Here is an 18,360-nt window from a genome sequence, read left to right on the forward strand (position 1 = left end):
TGTACTATATTATTTCTAATATTAATTTTGTGATTAAAAATATAGCAAAATCCTTGCGAGTTTTACAAGTTTTTTGGAGGCATTCCATTCAATGACCTGGGTTTAAAAAATGGTCAAAGTAGAGATTAAAACTCTTGGATTATCAGTATTGTTATTTATAATTTTAGAGAAGTAGCACCGCCTCTCATGTTGTTGTATTCTTTTATTTTAGATTTCAATATTTCATAGTGGACAATCAATTTAGTTTTTCTCCATTTGCACTCAGCTCACTGGCATGTTTTCTTTAAATCAGACACTCTTTGGGTCTTCCATGGTATAACAGTACTGGAGCGACTATGTCAGTGGTAGCTGTCACTTTAGTTTTGTTAAAATTTACCACTTTACTATTTACATTATTATCACTATTGTAGTAAGCACTGAATAAAAAGAAATCATGGGTGGGGGTTGATTTGTTTTGAACCACGAGCATGGGAAAGGTGCTACATAAATAAAATGTATTATTATTATTATTATTAATAGCCAAGTCTTGTAAAACTTGACTTATTTGTATGGAATGTTATTTGTTATTATAATGAATAAAATCAAAAAAAAAAAAAAATCATTCAAATGACATGTTGCTCTGAATGTGTAAAGACTGTGAAGTCCAAATATTGTTTTCAAATAAAAATGTTTTAATGCGTTTATTTGTTTGTGTTTCACATTCAAGCAGTTAAACTTGATATATTAAATACATTTCATTTGATTAACAGTCTGTGTAAATGGGTTAGTCGAAAACGTTGCTGCTAAACAACAAATTATATCTTGCCCGGCCAGGGTGCCTTCTTAATAGAAGGCCTGGGGGAGAGAATATGCACAGAGCATTATCTCCCCCAGTGTGCTAGATGGCACCCCCCCCGGGTTGCAGGAGTGCCTTGCTTTCCCACAGGACTTCATGGAGTTTAGAATTTAGTACAGCCCTGTTGGGTTCCGTAGGTGCCACCAGGTTGTGCTGCAAGGATTGGGATCTATCTCAGGACCATGCTAACAGGCCACCGGAAGCACTCCCAGGTTCAGGATAAAAGAAGCCCGCTGCTAATACTCCAAGAGTAACAGTCGGGAGGAAGGTGATGAAGATTGCTGGAGTAGGAGAGGAGTTGAGAGACAGAGAGAAGATGGTGAAGAAAACAGCTATGTGCTGATTTATTTTTGCCTTGCTTGTCTACTGGGCTGTTTAGGTGGGGAACCTTTGGGAAAGGTTTTCTACAGCAAATTAAAAGCCTGTGTTGTGCTGGTGAACTCGTGTCTTCGTCTGTCTGTATTAGGTTTGCGGAGCTGGTGCGCCTCCTGCAGGCCGCAGCCATTGTAATTACCTTGATGTCACATAAGCGCAATTGTCACAAAAGTAAAAACTCACATTCATGCAATTATAATAGATGCAAATCAAATGTATGTGTTTACAAGACCTAACATTTCTTATTTCATTGTATATTTACACGGATCATTGCAGACACATGAAATGTATTTCAAATAACGATATACTGTATCATTACCTATATAATTCCTTAAATCTCTTTGCTAGATAAAATCTTCAAAACAGACTTGAGCTGAAAGCGAAAATTCTGATGGGGGATGACTGAGTGCAGGTTGAGTGCCCCTAACTGACAAATTTGCAAAACAAAAGAGGTTATCAGTGTACAATTGGTGTGGTGTTACGGACATGCAAGGTTTCTCATGTATGTCAGGAATAGTAGGGTGTTCAGGGAGAATGTAATTTTTCTAGGGATTTAATGAAAATTGTGTTTATCCTTAGAATTCTAGCAAGACGCACATTGTATTAGTAAAAGTAAGCACAAGCTATGCTCTAGTGTAATTCCAGCAAGGTAAAGAGGAGGACTGAGAAATTGGTTCTAAATTTAACTCTAAGTTAATGAAACAACGTAATGGATATAATGTTAATAAACCTCTCACTTCTTCCTATAATAGTTGCTTTGCATTTGAGGTTCATTCAGGTGGGGAGAGAACAATCTGAACTGCCTAGCATAAAGTGTTTGGTTGATTGAACATTAATAATTCATGTATTAAATGAAAAATCTGTGTATCTAGGTCTCTAAAGGATTTAGTAAAAGTAACATTTGACATTCTTTAGTTTCAGGCTAACAAAATTCATTTTAACCTTTGCACTGCGCCCTCATAGCTCCAGTAAGCTTGATTTTAAATCCTGGACCAGGCACAGGTTGTGCGCAGTTTCCCTCTTGTTGCTTTGTCTGCATAGATTTTTCTCCAAGTACAAGTATTTTGTTGGAAAATTAATTTGTATACTATTTTCTGGCACTTTTCTGCATAGTTTAGCATTAAAATTTTCCACCTCAGGGATTCTGGTGGTGACATCAGTTTCTAACATTATGGCTTAGTTTTGTTTTTGTAATATTAATTTGTCCACTTTAGGCATCATTTTGGTCATTTATTGGCAGCATCAATTTGAGCTCCCGCAGTCAGGGTAAAAATCAGTTAAATCTCTTTTTTTCTAAGGATCTTTATGATTCTGAAGTTTTGCTCACATTTTTCAACTTTGATTTTTGTCGCACGATTTTGTCTTGGTTGGTCTGCTTTGGATCTATCTCCCAGTATTTGAATTTCTGTTTTTTGATCATGTCTTTTCTTCTGGTCATTTTTAAAATCCAATTTGCTCGCCTGTCCAGCACAGCATATTTATTGTCTCTTCTGTACTTATGTCTGCTGTTTGCATTATACAACTGTCACAAATCTGAGGGAGACGTATAAGTTAGAAACACCTGAACAAACCTATCAGTAAAACCCTCAGCTCTCGACATCCCTTCCTTCACTCCATCCAGATGACAAAGAAGAAAATAGTACCTAGTGTTTAAAATGGCTTCTCCCTAAAAAAGTTAAATAGGTGTCAGCCTACACTGGAACAACAGGAAAAAAAAACCCAAAGAATCCTTAGCAATATTCAGAACTAAATATTAACAAAAGAGGGTGAGAAAAAGGTGTAAAAACACTGGTTCTTTTGAAGATAAGAAGAAATGGCAAAATAGGCCTTGCCTCAAAGTCAACCCAAAGGAACAAAATCTAATCCACAAATCAAATATCAAAATCCACAAAAGCAGATAAGAAAATCACACACCAGAAAACTCAGTAAGGTACTCCAAAAAACAAGGTATTTCTACTACAATGCTGATCTGAAGGATCTGTGACGTTAGACCCTGGTTAAACACTGAAGTGGAACATGCATACTTGGAGCTTCCTTATGTGTGTAAGGACACTATATTTAAGAGTTTCCTTCATATGTTGCTACTTTGGCTTGTTGGGGAGAGGGTGCTAGGAAAATGGAGGAGTCTATTACAGTGTCATCCTTTCCTATGAATGGGATTCAGTCATAATAAGGGTGGGAAAATGGACATGGAGTAACCCTAGGAAAGCCTAATAAACTCTTCGATCTACAACTCAGTCAGTTGTTTATTGATTGCCTCTAATCCTGGGTAGCCTCCAAAACTTCAAGCAGAAGATCATAGATAAGATAGCGCATGTATTTAAAGATTATGGTATGACTATCAGTATCCAGGAACAACAGTGATTAACAAAGTGGTTGGGAACAATAGAATATGACACAAATAACGTAAACCAAGGAGATATGACACTTACATGTATTTGTTGCCAAACCTACTTAAGTGAATTTAAGCATCACTGACTGCATCAGTAAAAGCATTAAGTAACTCTGGATGGGGTTGTTGAGTTGAGCTGGATTTCTGCTCCAGGCTTTTTGTTTATCCTCTCTAATGTCAGGTTTTGAGGCTCGAAATGGTGTTGATGACGAAATCTGATCTGATCTCTGTGGAGTTTACATTACGTGATGTGTTATTCAGCTTAGAGTATGTAGAATGTACACACCAAGGATGGTTTATGGTTTAGCCAAGGTTTTATCTCTAGTTTAAGTATATATTATTTTAATTGGATATTTGTTCTCTGTTAAACATTATTTTGTATATTATATTTTTGATCTTTTTTGGGTTTTATGGTTTGGTTCGATGATTATTTATATATTAGTGTTTTCTGTTATGTGCAGTGTCCTCCTTTATGTACAGCAACAGGGGTAGGATCAACTTGGTGTACCAGCTGAGATATGTCTATGTGTGCTAGGCAGATGGTCAGGTACTCCATAATGGTTTTGAGATTTGTGTTTTGAACATTGTGTGTGTTAGTATTTTCATTTATTGCTTTTTCAGTCTTTCTGGCCCTATTTTGTTGATTTTGGTTATTGGTTCTTACATGGGTTTTATTTACTAAAGATTATCTTTTAGGAATACCCTTTTGCCTTTCATTTAGAATTTTGACAATCCATCCATCCATCCATTTTCCAACCTGCTGAATCCAAACACAGGGACACGGGGGTCTGCTGGAGCCAATCCCAGCCAACACAGGGCACAAGGAAGTGGACCAATCCTGGTCAGGGCGTCAACCCACTGCAGAATTTTGAAAATATGTTTTGTTATTAAATTTTCAAAGTTCTTTGTTGAATTATTTTTTAATCAGAGTTTTTTTTCTCTTTACCATTTCCTCTCTTCCCTTTTTAATATTGTTGGAAGGCTATGAAGGACTATTTTGAGTGTTGATTTTCTGGTTTAACTGTATTATGGTTTGGGGAACAACCTATCTGGGATATTAGGCCTCAGAGAAGCCTGAGCCTAAATTTTAGAAGACAAGGCCTCATTTTGACATTTTGAGTTTGGAGTCTGCAGGTGGGAAAGGCTGAGACTCCACTTAGGAGGTTTTGGCCACATTTTTGCATTTTCTTTTATATTTTGCTGTACTCTGAAGCTTAGAAAGTCACATATGTTGTGATGTAATGGCTCAGGTAATACATAAACATGGAAATGTTTTCTTTCTGCTGATGTACTTGTTTTCTACATTTTAGAAGTAGAAATCACTTTATAAACATGGTCAGTGCAGCGCACAAATGTGTTAGAAGTTGTGTTTCTTCACTGTACCACTGGCCGTTTGCTGAAGCACAACTTAATTCCACATGCAAAAAGAACCCATGTCCAATCTCAACAAATCGGAAAGCATGTAGGTTTTGGTTTTTACAGCAAAATCCAATCTTTGACAGATACAGTATGTGGAAAAATTGGAAACTGGTCATATCAAATTCTTAATGTAAGTACAGCCTTTATTTCTTTTTGTTAATTGCTTTCCTTTCTTTCAGTTAAGATTTGAGCTCAAAGATGCATGGCTTATAATTATCGTTGCTTTCTTTTTTTTATTGCAATCCATACAAAGCAATCAAGTTTTTACAAAAAAAAGAATTATGTTAAGAACAGATCGATCCCCACCCCTGAGAGAGAAAGCAAGCCAAACGGCGTTAAATTTAAGGCTTGTAAACATACCTAAATTAATAAATTCTCTGTGCTTTATGAGCTTATTTTAAAATATTACTGATTAGATCCTGCTATGTTTTGAAAAAAGTCTGTACGGATCGTCTAACTGAGTATTTGATTTTTTCCAATTTCAAATAATATAATACATCGGTTTCCCACTGACTTAAAAGAGGAGAGTGTGGGTTCTTCCAGTTTATCAGAATCAGTCTGCGTACCAAGAGTGGAGTGTATTGTTGCTTTCTAAGGTGCCCTGCCAAATATGGGCCAGCTCAAACTTCACTTTCTCATTTTTTCTGCCATGGCAGCTTCCCTTCCTTTTTAACCAGTGTTCAGTAATCCCTCTTTACTAGATTTACTGCTCTGGCTTTTTGTCTTTTTGCATAATCTTTTGATTTTTCACTAACAGTTTGTGCATTCCATTTGGGTGTTGCAATTATTTCCTGCCTTGAATTAATTAATGATTTATAGAGATTTAGATTTGCAGATGTTGTCAGATCCCTTAGTTTGAATTAAGTATTTAGTGTTTGTTTTTTCATTCTTTTAATTGTGTCTTTTCTTTTAGCCCTTCCATTTACTGTATATACTCGCGTATAAGTCAAGTCTTGAAACCTGAAAAGTCGATCATAAAATCAGACCCCGACTTATTATCACCGTTCCTCGAATCTCGCAACAGTTTCTCTGATACATTGAATTTTGTTGCAGCAGTGAAGTTACCAATTTCTTTTGCCACTTCAATGACTTTTAATTTAAAGCCAGCTGCATATTTTCTTCTGATCGAACGCTGTATCGTAGGTAAGTGATGCTTTTGCGATAAAGGTGTATGAGGGTGTGAGATACAAAAAACACTAAACAGTGCAAACGTCGCTTCGGAATAGTTTGGATATTACTGTGTGGTCACGTAGACACAGTACATAGAAAAAAAGGCCGTGTACTCCATGGTTACTCTCTCAGGTGTGTGCTAGCATATCATAATCTCTTGGACCAATAGCGTCAGTTTTCTGCATTCGACTTATGTGACCGACATTATAAAATACTGGAAATTATACGGTAAAGTCAAGCCCCGGCGCAATTATATACGGTAGTTATTTTTTATGGTATTTAGGTTGATTATTATATTTGGTTTCTGATTATTTAACCTTATGTTTCTGTCAGTAATATTAATGATTCTAAATCTATTCATAATTATTTGGGAATGTTTATGTGAGGATTGCAACTTTTTGGGTGTTTCTAGTCTTTGCTGTTGTGCACATCCAATAAGAAGGAAATCACAGGGCATAACTTAGAGTTAACATCCATTTGTCTTCACAGTGTGAAAAGAAAACATAAGTTGCCAAAGAAAAAGACATGGAGGTGGTGGTAAACTCCACAAAAATTGAGAATGAGCTTGGAATTCATGGCTAGGACTTTGGGGCTGTAAAGCAAGAACAGTAACCCAACTTACAATACCTAATTAGAGGAAAAACAGATTTTACAGAGAAAGAGAATAAGTAGCAATAAAAAAAAGTTTTAGAGAAGGAAAGACATAATTTGTCTCAATGAATTTCTGTACAAGGTAATGGTCAGGTCAGTAATGTGGTGTTTAGTAAGTAAATGCTAAATAAAGAGACATTTATTACTTTAGTTATGGAAAAACTGATGAAGAGGGTGGGTGAAAATCAAATGACATGGGAAAATTGAAGTGGAGATAGCATTAAGGTAGAATTATTATTACACACCAGTTATAAATGAATAAAGGGAGTCCAAGAATGATGATGCTTGTTTTGGTGGTACAGACATCAATGAACTATGCAGACTGACTCTTTCTGACATAAGACCCTTCAATGTGACAGAGAGCGAGCTGAGTGAAAATTGACCTTGTTTAAGAAGGGTATACACACACCTTATTCAAATCTGATTCAAGAAACTGACTTTCCAAACTTTCAAACCTTCCAGATATACAGTAGATCATTTGAAAGCTTTACACTATACACTAAATACATATGATGAAAATATAGGATAACATTGGCAACTATAGGGTTACAAAGATGGCATAGCTTTCGGAATCAATTCTGAACCACTCCATGTAAAATTGATGGATTTCACAGGTGCCTCTTTTGTTTCTTTAGAGAAAGACACATCTGATATTGACCTAAAAGCGTAGCCAGAGTAGCCTTTGTTGTTTGTTTTATAAATTATACAGGGTTTCATCTGCCAAATAACTTTATTCCACGGTTAAGCTTTTATTGTTTCAGGGTTATTCTGGTGTAATTTCTTCATAGTAAACACACACGCATACACACTCCATTTCTTTGTTTAAATTATTTATGAATTACTTTATTTTATGTAGAACATCAGGAACAGTGCAGCAGTCTAAAAATACCAAACCAGATTCTTATACTTTACTTCAACAAGGAATGGAAAAGGATTTCACAATATTCACAGCAGTTCTTTAATCCTTTCAGCTGAGCCTCGGGCCAGACAAGAGACAAAAAGACTCAAAAAATGCTAGAAAAATCCTGTTTCCCATATGCTAAAAATAAAAATGTAACCACATGAGGAAACAGTTCTGTGTTGAAGCATCTAAATCACCAATCTGAAATTGTGTGCCAGCAAGTTTCAAAGACTCATACTCCCTGCTTATATCGCTCTGACAGACCACTAGCCGTGTCAGTGCTTTTGAATTTTCTTCTTTGAACTTGGCTAGCTAGTCTAGATTATAGGAAGGCTATCACACACTGCTACAAATTCCATGTCCATTTCCAAGCTATTGATTACAGCTCTTTGTATAAACAGTGTGGCAAGCGGCTGGGGGCGGTACCCAGCTGGGACGCCTGGAAGGACCAAAGGAGAGATTACGCCTCCTCCGGACCATGGAAGCTCAACCCTATAGGGGCCCGTGGTCACCACCAGGGGGCAGGCAGATGCCTGGAGAACCCTGGTCCTCAGCGCTTCTACTATACCCGGAAGTGCTGGGGGGACAAAGACCAGGGACACCCGGAGTGCTTCCGGGTGCACCAGGGATTGCTGGCAGAAGTTCATCAGGAGGCACCTGGAGCACATCCGGGTGGATGTAAAAGGGGCCGCCTCCCTCCATTCGATAGCTGGAGTCAGGTAGAAGTGGACATAAGTCAGAGGAGAGGAGTGGAGGCGGCCAGGAAGGAAAAGCATTAGAGAAAGAGGCCTGGACTTGAGGGTGATTGGTGCAGGGTCACTGGGTTGTGTGCAGGACAATTGTAAATGGAATGTATAATAAACGTGTGTTGGTGGTTGAACCATCGGTCTTCACCTGTCTGAGTCCAGGCTGGTTCCCACAACAGCAATACACAAGAATCAGTATTTTGCAGTATTTCAATCATTTTAGCATTTTAGTTTGAGGAAAATGGTTATTCATTAAATGTGTGTATGTCATATCTTCTGTGCATAATGCTTATTCAGATGGTAGTTGTGCACTGCATTGTTTTGTGAATTGGTTTCTCCATCCACACACAGTTGTTTTCCACACATGTGGGAGACCCCTTGGGAAATCCCCTATTCCAAGGGCAGATCCAGACCAATAGCTGATAGTACAATGAAAAAGTATGCCCCCCACTTCTAATTTTAGATTTAGTTAAAATGTATTTATTCAGTGCCTTGGACCTTTTGTCTAACTAGTATTACCAAAATCCTAAAACTATGGAATTTTTATTTAATATATGATCTTTACAAATTATTACAAATATATACTTATATAAAGTTGTGATAATGAACTAATTAAAACATAAGAAAAAGGAATGGCGGTAACTAAAGAGCTTGAACAGATGAGCCACCACTGTAACTACTCAGGTTAAAGTGAAATAAATGAGTAATGAACACCCCCTTAAAAGGTGAGGACAAACTAGTGAAAAGCTCAAACACACCTGTTGTGAAATTGTGATAAGATCAATGGGAAAACCCACTGGACATCCTTATTAATGAGGCAATGTTTAGAATAATGGAATCGACATGTATATGAAGTTACTGATGACTGTTGTTGATTGGTGAAGATGACAGAATTCTGCATACTAAGAGTCAGATGATGTGATATATTCAATAAGGTAATGGTAATAGAAAAGTATGAAAGGGAATGAATTGTTTAATTGATTGCTCACTCCATGGACCAAGACATTTGTGCATATCTGCCTACAAAAAAGAATCATTATGTTTTCTCATGAAGTGAATGACTCCTTTGAAAATAGAGGAAATATTTTTCCACAACAAAACATGGATACCAAGAGTTTCATTACATACCAAATGTGGATCATTATTGTTACGTTTGAGAAACATCAGTGATCAGATTTTTACTATTTCAAATGAGGCACAGTGGTTAGTTATGCTGCCTCACATCTCTGAGGAATTGGGATCCCATCCTAGATCAGTCAGTGGCTGTGAACTGTTCACTCCATGGGCTCAAATTTCCTTCTACATCCCACAGATATTTACTGCCCATAGCAGCGTCACCTCTGAATGTAATATCACTTCAAAAGAGTCTCACAGAATCAACAAAGTAATTGAAAGGGTAGGCTGAACTGTGGGACGCACTCTGGAACCTCTGGAGGTCATAATAAAGGAGAGAATGAAAACAGAACTGAGTGCCATTATAAACAAAGCTGCACATTCTATCTCTGAAACACTAACACTGAGCACTTACAGGCAATGAATTATTCAGCAGACATGTGTCAAGAAATGCTACTAGGGCTCCTTTATACCAACAGCAATACACCTGCTTAATGCCTCACTGACACCTTTTTCTCACTTTTTAGTTTTCATTCTTTTTAGTAATTCTGGCATGTATTAGAAAGGAGTTTGTTGTTTGTCATAGTATAATACTATTATTCATTTAAAGTCAAATTTCCTCCTGGGTATCTATCTATCTATCTATCTATCTATCTATCTATCTATCTATCTATCTATCTATCTATCAATACTGAATTATTGTGGGAAAGTTCTTCACCAGATGTATTTTGCAGTCTACATGTACTACTATATACATTCTGATACCCTCCATAAAAGTGTAACTTTTAATACCTCAGTTTTTCCAAAACACAAAGTTTAACAGTTTCAGTAGGTAGCAGGAAAATAATATAATACTAAAATGAGAATATATTGAAATCTTCTACTTATTTCATGTTATGAAATGAGCCTGCAATATAATCAAAGTCTTATTCTCCGGTGTAACTTTCATTTCAGAATTGTCATCTCAAAACCAGTCAAGTCGTCCAACCACAAGGTCGATAAACCTCCAGATTTGTATTGTATTGTAACTAAAATTGAATAATTTGAGTAATTATCAATAAATATTTTTATATTTGTTATTGTTCACTTATTATTGTGCCATACAATTATGGTGGTAATGCACATTGTGCCATGTTCTGATTGTGCTATGGTATTATTGCACTATGGCTGTAACATCGACAATTTCCTGTCAAAAATGTTTCATGGGAAAATTGTTGTTCTTACTCGGCAGATGTCTTTATCCAAGGCAGTCTGAAACATTTAAGAGATAGAATTTGGTATATTTATTTTGTATTTCCAGGTCAAGCACAGGCAGTTGCAGAGACTAGTTCATGGTCCCACAGTGTCACTAGCAGGACTTGAACCCACAACCACAGGACTGGGAGCCCAAAGCTTTAACCACTACACCACACTGCCTGCCAGACCCACCAGTTAAGCCACTATGTTGTTCAGCCACTGTTATGAAACTTATGACTATGAACGTTTACTTCATTCTGCTTTCAGAAATTTACCTTGTGTAAGGGCAGGACCAAAATGTATGTTTTTGAACTTAAGGATTCAATTTTTTGGATTTTCATAGTTATTAGGTATTGTTATAATGATTATTAATTTAAATATTTGTTTAGGGCATTGCTGCCATGTAATTTAGATTTTATTGCAGGTGCTGGTGTTTTATGATCCTTTTGCACAGTTGCAGAGAATGGTTTACAAAGGTCACCTCAGGAGACTGATGCAGTGATTTGTAAGCTGGCAGTATGTAGTGACCATTGCCCAGGTTTCCGAATTCTTATTTAACTTTCGAAATGTTTACGGTTTTTGGTTGAAGGAAAACAATCTGGAGGCTGTGTTTTCTGACTACAGTTTTTTGGTTAACATTCTGTTTCTGACGGATGTTAGGATTGCTTTACGGGTTTTGACCTTGGCATGATTATTTCATGTTCCATCTTCTGACTGGTGTTTTGCTACCTAATTTGGCCTGCCATTTTTATATCTCTTGGCAGTTTAAAACTGCAGTCACTGCTGCTTTAACACTAACAATCAGGAGGCAGGCAGAACTTGGCTGACAGCTCTCATTTTGGTTCCTTTAAATATTTTCCAAAGGTTCCCTTGAACAAGCCGTGAAGTTTCTCATTACAGTTGGTTCTTGTTTTATATGTGGAACTAGTGCCAGCATGGGCCTTAGTAAAGCCACAGTAACACTGGGGTCATTGATTACTGTCCTGCCTGTTTCCTTATGCTGCTTGAATTTTTTTTTAACCCTTTATTGTTTTATACAATTAAGCAATGCAAAATAAGGTAACAAATGTACTGGACTTAAGACAAAAAGCAAGTAGGACTTGGAAAATCCTGTCCATGAAAAAAGTTTTTTATATCAGTGAATATCAAAGAGGATGAAAGAAACAGTCATCTTGTGTAGCATCGGACTGTGCTTAGAAAACAGTTACGTTTCAAGCTCATCAAGTAGCAAGGAGAACACTTACTACCTTAATGTTTTATATTTGATATGATTAATCTACATGTAATGGAAAACCACCTGAAGCCAGGCTGCTGCTTTGTTCCGGTGCTGGATGCTTGGTGGTAGTAAGCTGTTTCAGCCCACAGTGGCATTCTGGCATGTCCACCAGGCCCTTTGTGCACACCTCAGGCAATTACTGTACCTTTTTTTGTTCTTTTAAATACACTCTTTTCTTCATTATCTATGGGAACTGGTTAAGTAAAAAGACCTCTTGAATCTATTCAGATATTTAGAAAACAAAGTTTATTGTTGAAGCTTTATACAGGTATGGAATACGACCTTAAATAATTTTACAAAAGGTTCAAGTTTACTGTACACATTGGACTTCCTTAATCAAACAGTTCTGTCTATTTTAATTGTTTTCCTGACCCAAGACTTGCAAATTAAAAAGTAAACATTGGATTTGCCCATGTTGAATGTATACTGTACATATTTTGAATATAAACACAAATGTATATTGATAAAGCCTAAAACCTACTAAAGTGTATGCATAAACTTTTCAATTTCCATGAAACACTGCTGCATAAATGGTAAATGAGGACAGAAATCAGTAAGAATGGAAACTTGATGAACAAGAGGGAAGCATAAACTGAAGCCCTGCCATGCGGACGGGAAATTTTCTATGTTAGAACAATTCTGAACTCGAGCTTTATTTGCATGTTATAAAGAAGGTTCCAGCAGGAGCTGTCTCTGTGATGTCACTGCTTTAATCCAGGACAGGAGTCAAACTGTAAGAGCTTCTGGTGGTAGTTATGTTAGCACTAGTAAGAGTATCAATGACTCAAGATCACCAGCAAGAGATGCTGTAATGTAATTTAGAATGTCAAGAGGTTAGCAGCTCCTGGGACATAAGTAGGTATGGACAATGGGCAACCATAGGATATAGTCCAATTGTTTCTCAAGCCGGTAGGTTATAAGCCAATAACCCCATTGTAAGCATGCATCTGGTAAATGACTTCTGTCATTAAGAGAAGGTGGCATTAAGGGGTTCCCAAAGCCATTCTTTACCTTAGAAAAGGCTTACAGGTGTATCCAGTGGCTTAAAAGTCAATTTTAACCAACCTTTGGGTGAACTTGGGGTCAGGAGTAAGATGGAGAAGGATTCAGCTGACAGAAGGAAAAGAAGCCAGATGGGGAGAAGCAGAAGGAGTTTGTTTAAAGACCCTAGAGTATTGAATAAGTGATCTGGGCAGTGGGCACTCCACAACACAGTTAGGGTTCAAGTCCTAGTCTGATAAGCCTTAAAGAGCTTAGTCCATTGTTAGTTTTAGTATTGTTTGTGTTTTCTGTCTCCGAGCCCTATATTAAAATCCTTTTTTAGGTTCAACGGCATATCTGTTTGTATATCCATGTTACACATCTTAGCTCCCAGTTAATTGATATTCTTCACTTTGACACTCTTGTTCATCAAGGACATTTGTTGGGAAAGTTCCGTTTTTTATTGTGATATCTCAGATCGACAAAATTGAAATTTCAAAGCACTGGTTAATTTCCAAATCACCTATTTTGAAAAAGAAAGACATTTGGTCTAACCTAAACTCTTGATTAATTTATTGTTTCAAATTTACCTTGAAAGAGGCTATTTCAGCATATATATTTTCTTCTTTAACAAGCCATTTCTGACACCAAAGCAAGGTCTCTAGAAACTTTACCGAAAGGACAGCAGAGTCACATGTGGCATCTCTGACTGTAGTATAGTTAGTAAACAAAAATTTTTACTTTATAAATGTAAAACTCATTTTTTTCAAAATGGTTCATAAAGTCCACAAATGCAAATGAAAGTTATGTTTTATGTAGCTTGTATTTTCACACTTTCACCTTGTTGGCTCATTTTTGGTTCCAGTGGCATTCTCTAGAATTCCCCCTACTGGTAACAGAATAAAGTACACACAATATCAAATATTTTTTCATAAAGGGTTTTAAAGGCCACGTTTACAGAGCACGATGAAATTCTTACTTACATTTGCTAATCAATACACAAAAAATTGCCATGAGTAGTGCGGATGACAAGCTTAGTTGAAACCTTCAGCCCTCCTTACCTGAACACTCTCAGAACATATTTGGCATTTATGAAGAATGTTTAACAAGCATAAGCCATTATCATTAATGGCAAATACTTTTACCGAATACCTATATTCACTATTGATTTCTTTTATTAAAAATCTCCACTTTCTGGATTTGTGCTGCAACTCTTTACTCGATTAGTCACTAAGCTCTTGTATCTTGATGGGTGAAATTGATAGTTGTATTTGGATAAAATTGATCTTCTAAGCACTTTTACACATTAGCATCTGCTCTGAAAGAAATGATGAGACCGTTTGCCTGTTGAATTCTTATGACAAATAGTTTTCTCAAATTGCATGTAAACTGCCCTTTTTTACTGTTTCTTTTGAAAATTATGGATATCTTGTATGAATATGTAATTTTTTAAAACCTAAACATAATCATATTTTTCATTTAAATTGTTTACGTGTATTATTTGTTTTGATATTTACACCAAATTTATGTTTTCATTCATAGAAAACAATTGAAATTGTGTTTTATATTAGGCATTCTTCATTACATTTAGCTCATCATTATAAGTAGGCACTAAGAAAGTAATCTACTGCAGTTAAGTTTAAATTAGCCTGGACATAATCTTCACAATTGTATCATGTGCCTCAGGAGTTGACAAAGGAATTGGGCCAGCAATGCTAATCGTCTTATCACTCTCCCACACGTACAGAAAAGACTGCAAAGACAGGGTGGAAGAGGGGAGAAATTGAAATGCACACAAAGTTGAAGGTTTAACTTTCCTGTGTTTTAGTTGAGCAATTGTGGTATAAATTATGTAATTTTTATCTACCATCTTTCTTATTTTTCTTTAAAGGGCTGAACCCATTCTCTTGAGAATCAGGGAGGACAGAACTCGAATCATTTCACCTTCATTTGACAATATTAAATATGACAATTTTGAAATTGAGGAATATCCACTGTCTGCCCAAGGATTTGACTGGGAATTATGGTGTCGATATCTGAACCCACCAAAATCTTGGTGGAGCATTGGAAATACAACTGCTCCTATAAGGTAAGTCTAATTGCTTTTTAAATAGGTGTTGTAATTTTTGCATTAATTTGTATGAAATCTAATACTAAATGAGTACAAATTTTAAAATACTGACCCCCATGTTAGTAAATTGAGGGGGATATCTGCGATATTTTTATTTATTGCTGAATGGAAAATTCTGTACATTGCAAGCCAGATGTTCTTTATGAATACAGTGTCCAAGATAATGATACTGCCTAGAGAAGACAGTCAGGACACTTCTAAAGTATATCCATCCAAACGGCAAATAAAAGCTCAGCTTCACTCCATGTGTAACTCTCTCCACACTCACTGGCAAAGTATTATAAGGTAATAAACAAAGCAAAACATAGCAAAATAAGCACCCCCTGATTGAACTGGACATACATTAACAGGTCTTTTTGTCCATGATTTGGTGGCTTAAAATATATACACAACACTTCTCTAAAATTTGCTTCATGGCTTCTCAAACCCTACATTATTGGTCACACTGCCTCGCTTAAATAAAATGTTTTTTATTTAACTTTTTGTTCATATTCTACGTGCAGGAGCCCAGCACTAATCGGGTGCTTTGTGGTGGACAGAATGTATTTTGAAGAGATTGGTTTGCTCGACGAAGGAATGGAGGTCTACGGTGGAGAAAATGTGGAACTTGGTATCAGGGTAAGTAATCTTACCATAGTAAGACTGTGGAGTTTTTCCCAAAATAAGAAAACGTTTCACACAAAGTGTTGAGGACCGTCCCCGTATATTGTCCTGCAGACAAAATAGCAAAATAAATGATCAAATGAACCAAAGAGGTAACAGTTGACAAATTTTATCAGTCAAAATGGCGTTTTTATACAGAAATGTATTATGGGAATAGGAAATGGTTTGCAGAAAGTGACGTGGCAACAGGAAGCAGAAACAATGTTGTTTGGTGAAAACCGGAAGTGATGTCTTTTTGAAGCGTCGGAAGTGATGTCAGTTCATGTGACCGGAAGTGATATTGTGAAAGCCATTTTGGAAGCTGGAAATGTTGATGATTAATTTTCCTCTGCTTTTCTGTGGAGAGAAGAGATTTCGGTAAGTACCATGTGACAACCCTTCATCTCATGATGTTTCACTCACCTTTAGGCTTTCTGACTGCCTCCTAATAGCACGTGTGTGAAAAGACATTGAAAAAAAAGCAATATGTGTTTATTGTTCCACAATTTTAACAATGTGTTGAGTTCACATTGAAGGAAATCTGCAGCAATGATGTGTTCACGTAAGGGGATGAACCTAAAGAAATAAACACTTGGAAACCTGTGCAATTCAACATGATGAAGAGGTTGAAACTAGCATCTCCAGTCACTATGTAGTGCCTTTGAGCTGTGCTGTTTAGTTGTTTGGTCTTTTATATGGTACTTGAGGTTCAGAAAGAGAGGGTTCAGAGGTGAAGTTAGGGTTGACTACGTCTCTGCACTTGGCTTTTTGTCTTAGATTTTGTCAAATCTGGGGTGGAAGGAGAAAAATGAGTGGCTTTGAACCAATCAAATCATTCCCCAGTATGCATTTCAGGTCATTCTCCTGCAAAAGACTCTACACCTACACATATGACAACAATTTCAATTCTTTTACATTTTTACAGTAGGATTTCTTGTGACTCAGTAGCCATTCTCTGTCCAACTCTGCCCCCATGTTCTTGATGAACTCATTTTAAAGTAATAGTCTCGATCCTCTGGACTAATTTTCTTCATACTTTTTAACACTTCAGTCATTCCTCTTCTTAATCTTATTTTACTTTAACTGAAAAGGCTTAGCTCTTTTAATCTTTATTATCTGGTCTTTTTCTGGCGCTGCTGTGTCCTTTCTATAGCCTGGAGACCAAAACTGCACACGATACTCCAGATGAGGTCTAATCAGTGAATTATAAAACTTGAGCCTAACCTCCTTGGATTTGTTCTCTACACATCGTGCTATATAACCTAACATTCCGTTAGCCTTCCTAATGGCTTCTGAACAGTGTCTGGCAGTTGATAGTTTAGAGTCAACTATGACTCCTAAATCCTTCTCATAATGCGTGCTTTTGATTTTCCGACCGCCTATTGTGTATTTAAACCTAACATGTTTACTTCCTATGTGTAATACTTTATTTACATTTATTGACATTAAATTTTGTCTGCCGCAAATCTGCCCAAGCCTGAATGCTGTCCAAGTCCCTCTGTAATGATTCCACAGATTCCAAGTTATCTGCCAATCCACTTAGCTTGGTATCATCTGCAAACTTAACTAGCTTGTTACTTATATTCCTGTCTAAATCATTTATATATTGCAAATAGCAGCAGCTTTAGGACTGATCCCTGCGGGACGCCACTCTTAATATCAACCAATTCTGATAAAGTTCCTCACACCGTCACCCTCCGCTTCCTGTATCTGAGCCAATTTCGCATCTCTCTGCACACTACACTCTGAACTCCTACTTTTATTAGTTTGATGCCCAACCTCTCATGTGGCACCTTATCAAATGCTTTCTGAAAGTCCAGATAAATAATATCATAAGCTCCACTTTGATCATACCCTTTTGCTGCTTCCTCAGAGAAATCCAGCATGTTGGTAAAACATAACCTCCCTTATATGAACCCATGCTGTGTGTTCAGTAAAACTCGTATTCTTGCCATATGTTGCTCAATTTTATCCTTAATAATTCCTTCCATTCATTTTTATGTCATGCACATTAAGCTTACTGGCCTATAGTTTCATATAACGGGATAATATTTGCCATTTTCCAGTCTTTTGGAATTTCCCCAGTGCACAGTGACTTCCTAAAAATATGCATCAAAGGTTTGTACATGTGTTCACTAACATCCTTAAGAATTCGAGGATAAATATTATTATGTGATCCTGTAGCGTTATAGATTTCAGTGTATTTAATCTAAACGGTACTTCTTCCTTTACAGTTTCTAAATCACTAAGTACCTCCTTAGTAGTCCCTGTTACTGCTGGGAGGTTATTCATTTTCTCACTTGTGAAGACCTCAGAAAAATGCATATTTAGAGCATCTGCTATTTCACTGTCTGTATCTAATTCCCCTTTACTATTTCTAATGCAGTTCACCTCCTCATTGATTGTCCTTTTACTGCTAAAATACTGAAAGTATCTCTTTGGGTCATCTTTCGCCATTTCTGCTATTTTCCCTTCCAACTGTCTTTTAGCCT

General features: G+C 36.7%; 1 protein-coding gene across 1 annotated transcript in view; it reads left to right on the plus strand.

Moving 5' to 3' along the window:
* LOC120527094 (polypeptide N-acetylgalactosaminyltransferase 18) overlaps window positions 1-18,360 on the plus strand; it is a 776,032-nt gene that overhangs the window by 580,645 nt on the left and 177,027 nt on the right. The window contains exons 5-6 of the mRNA XM_039750177.1: window positions 14,987-15,184; window positions 15,730-15,844. Of these exons, the coding sequence (XP_039606111.1) occupies window positions 14,987-15,184; window positions 15,730-15,844 (313 nt within the window). The remainder of the gene's footprint in view (window positions 1-14,986; window positions 15,185-15,729; window positions 15,845-18,360) is intronic.

Source organism: Polypterus senegalus, chromosome 1 (genome assembly GCF_016835505.1).
Source record: "Polypterus senegalus isolate Bchr_013 chromosome 1, ASM1683550v1, whole genome shotgun sequence".
NCBI lineage: Eukaryota > Metazoa > Chordata > Cladistia > Polypteriformes > Polypteridae > Polypterus > Polypterus senegalus.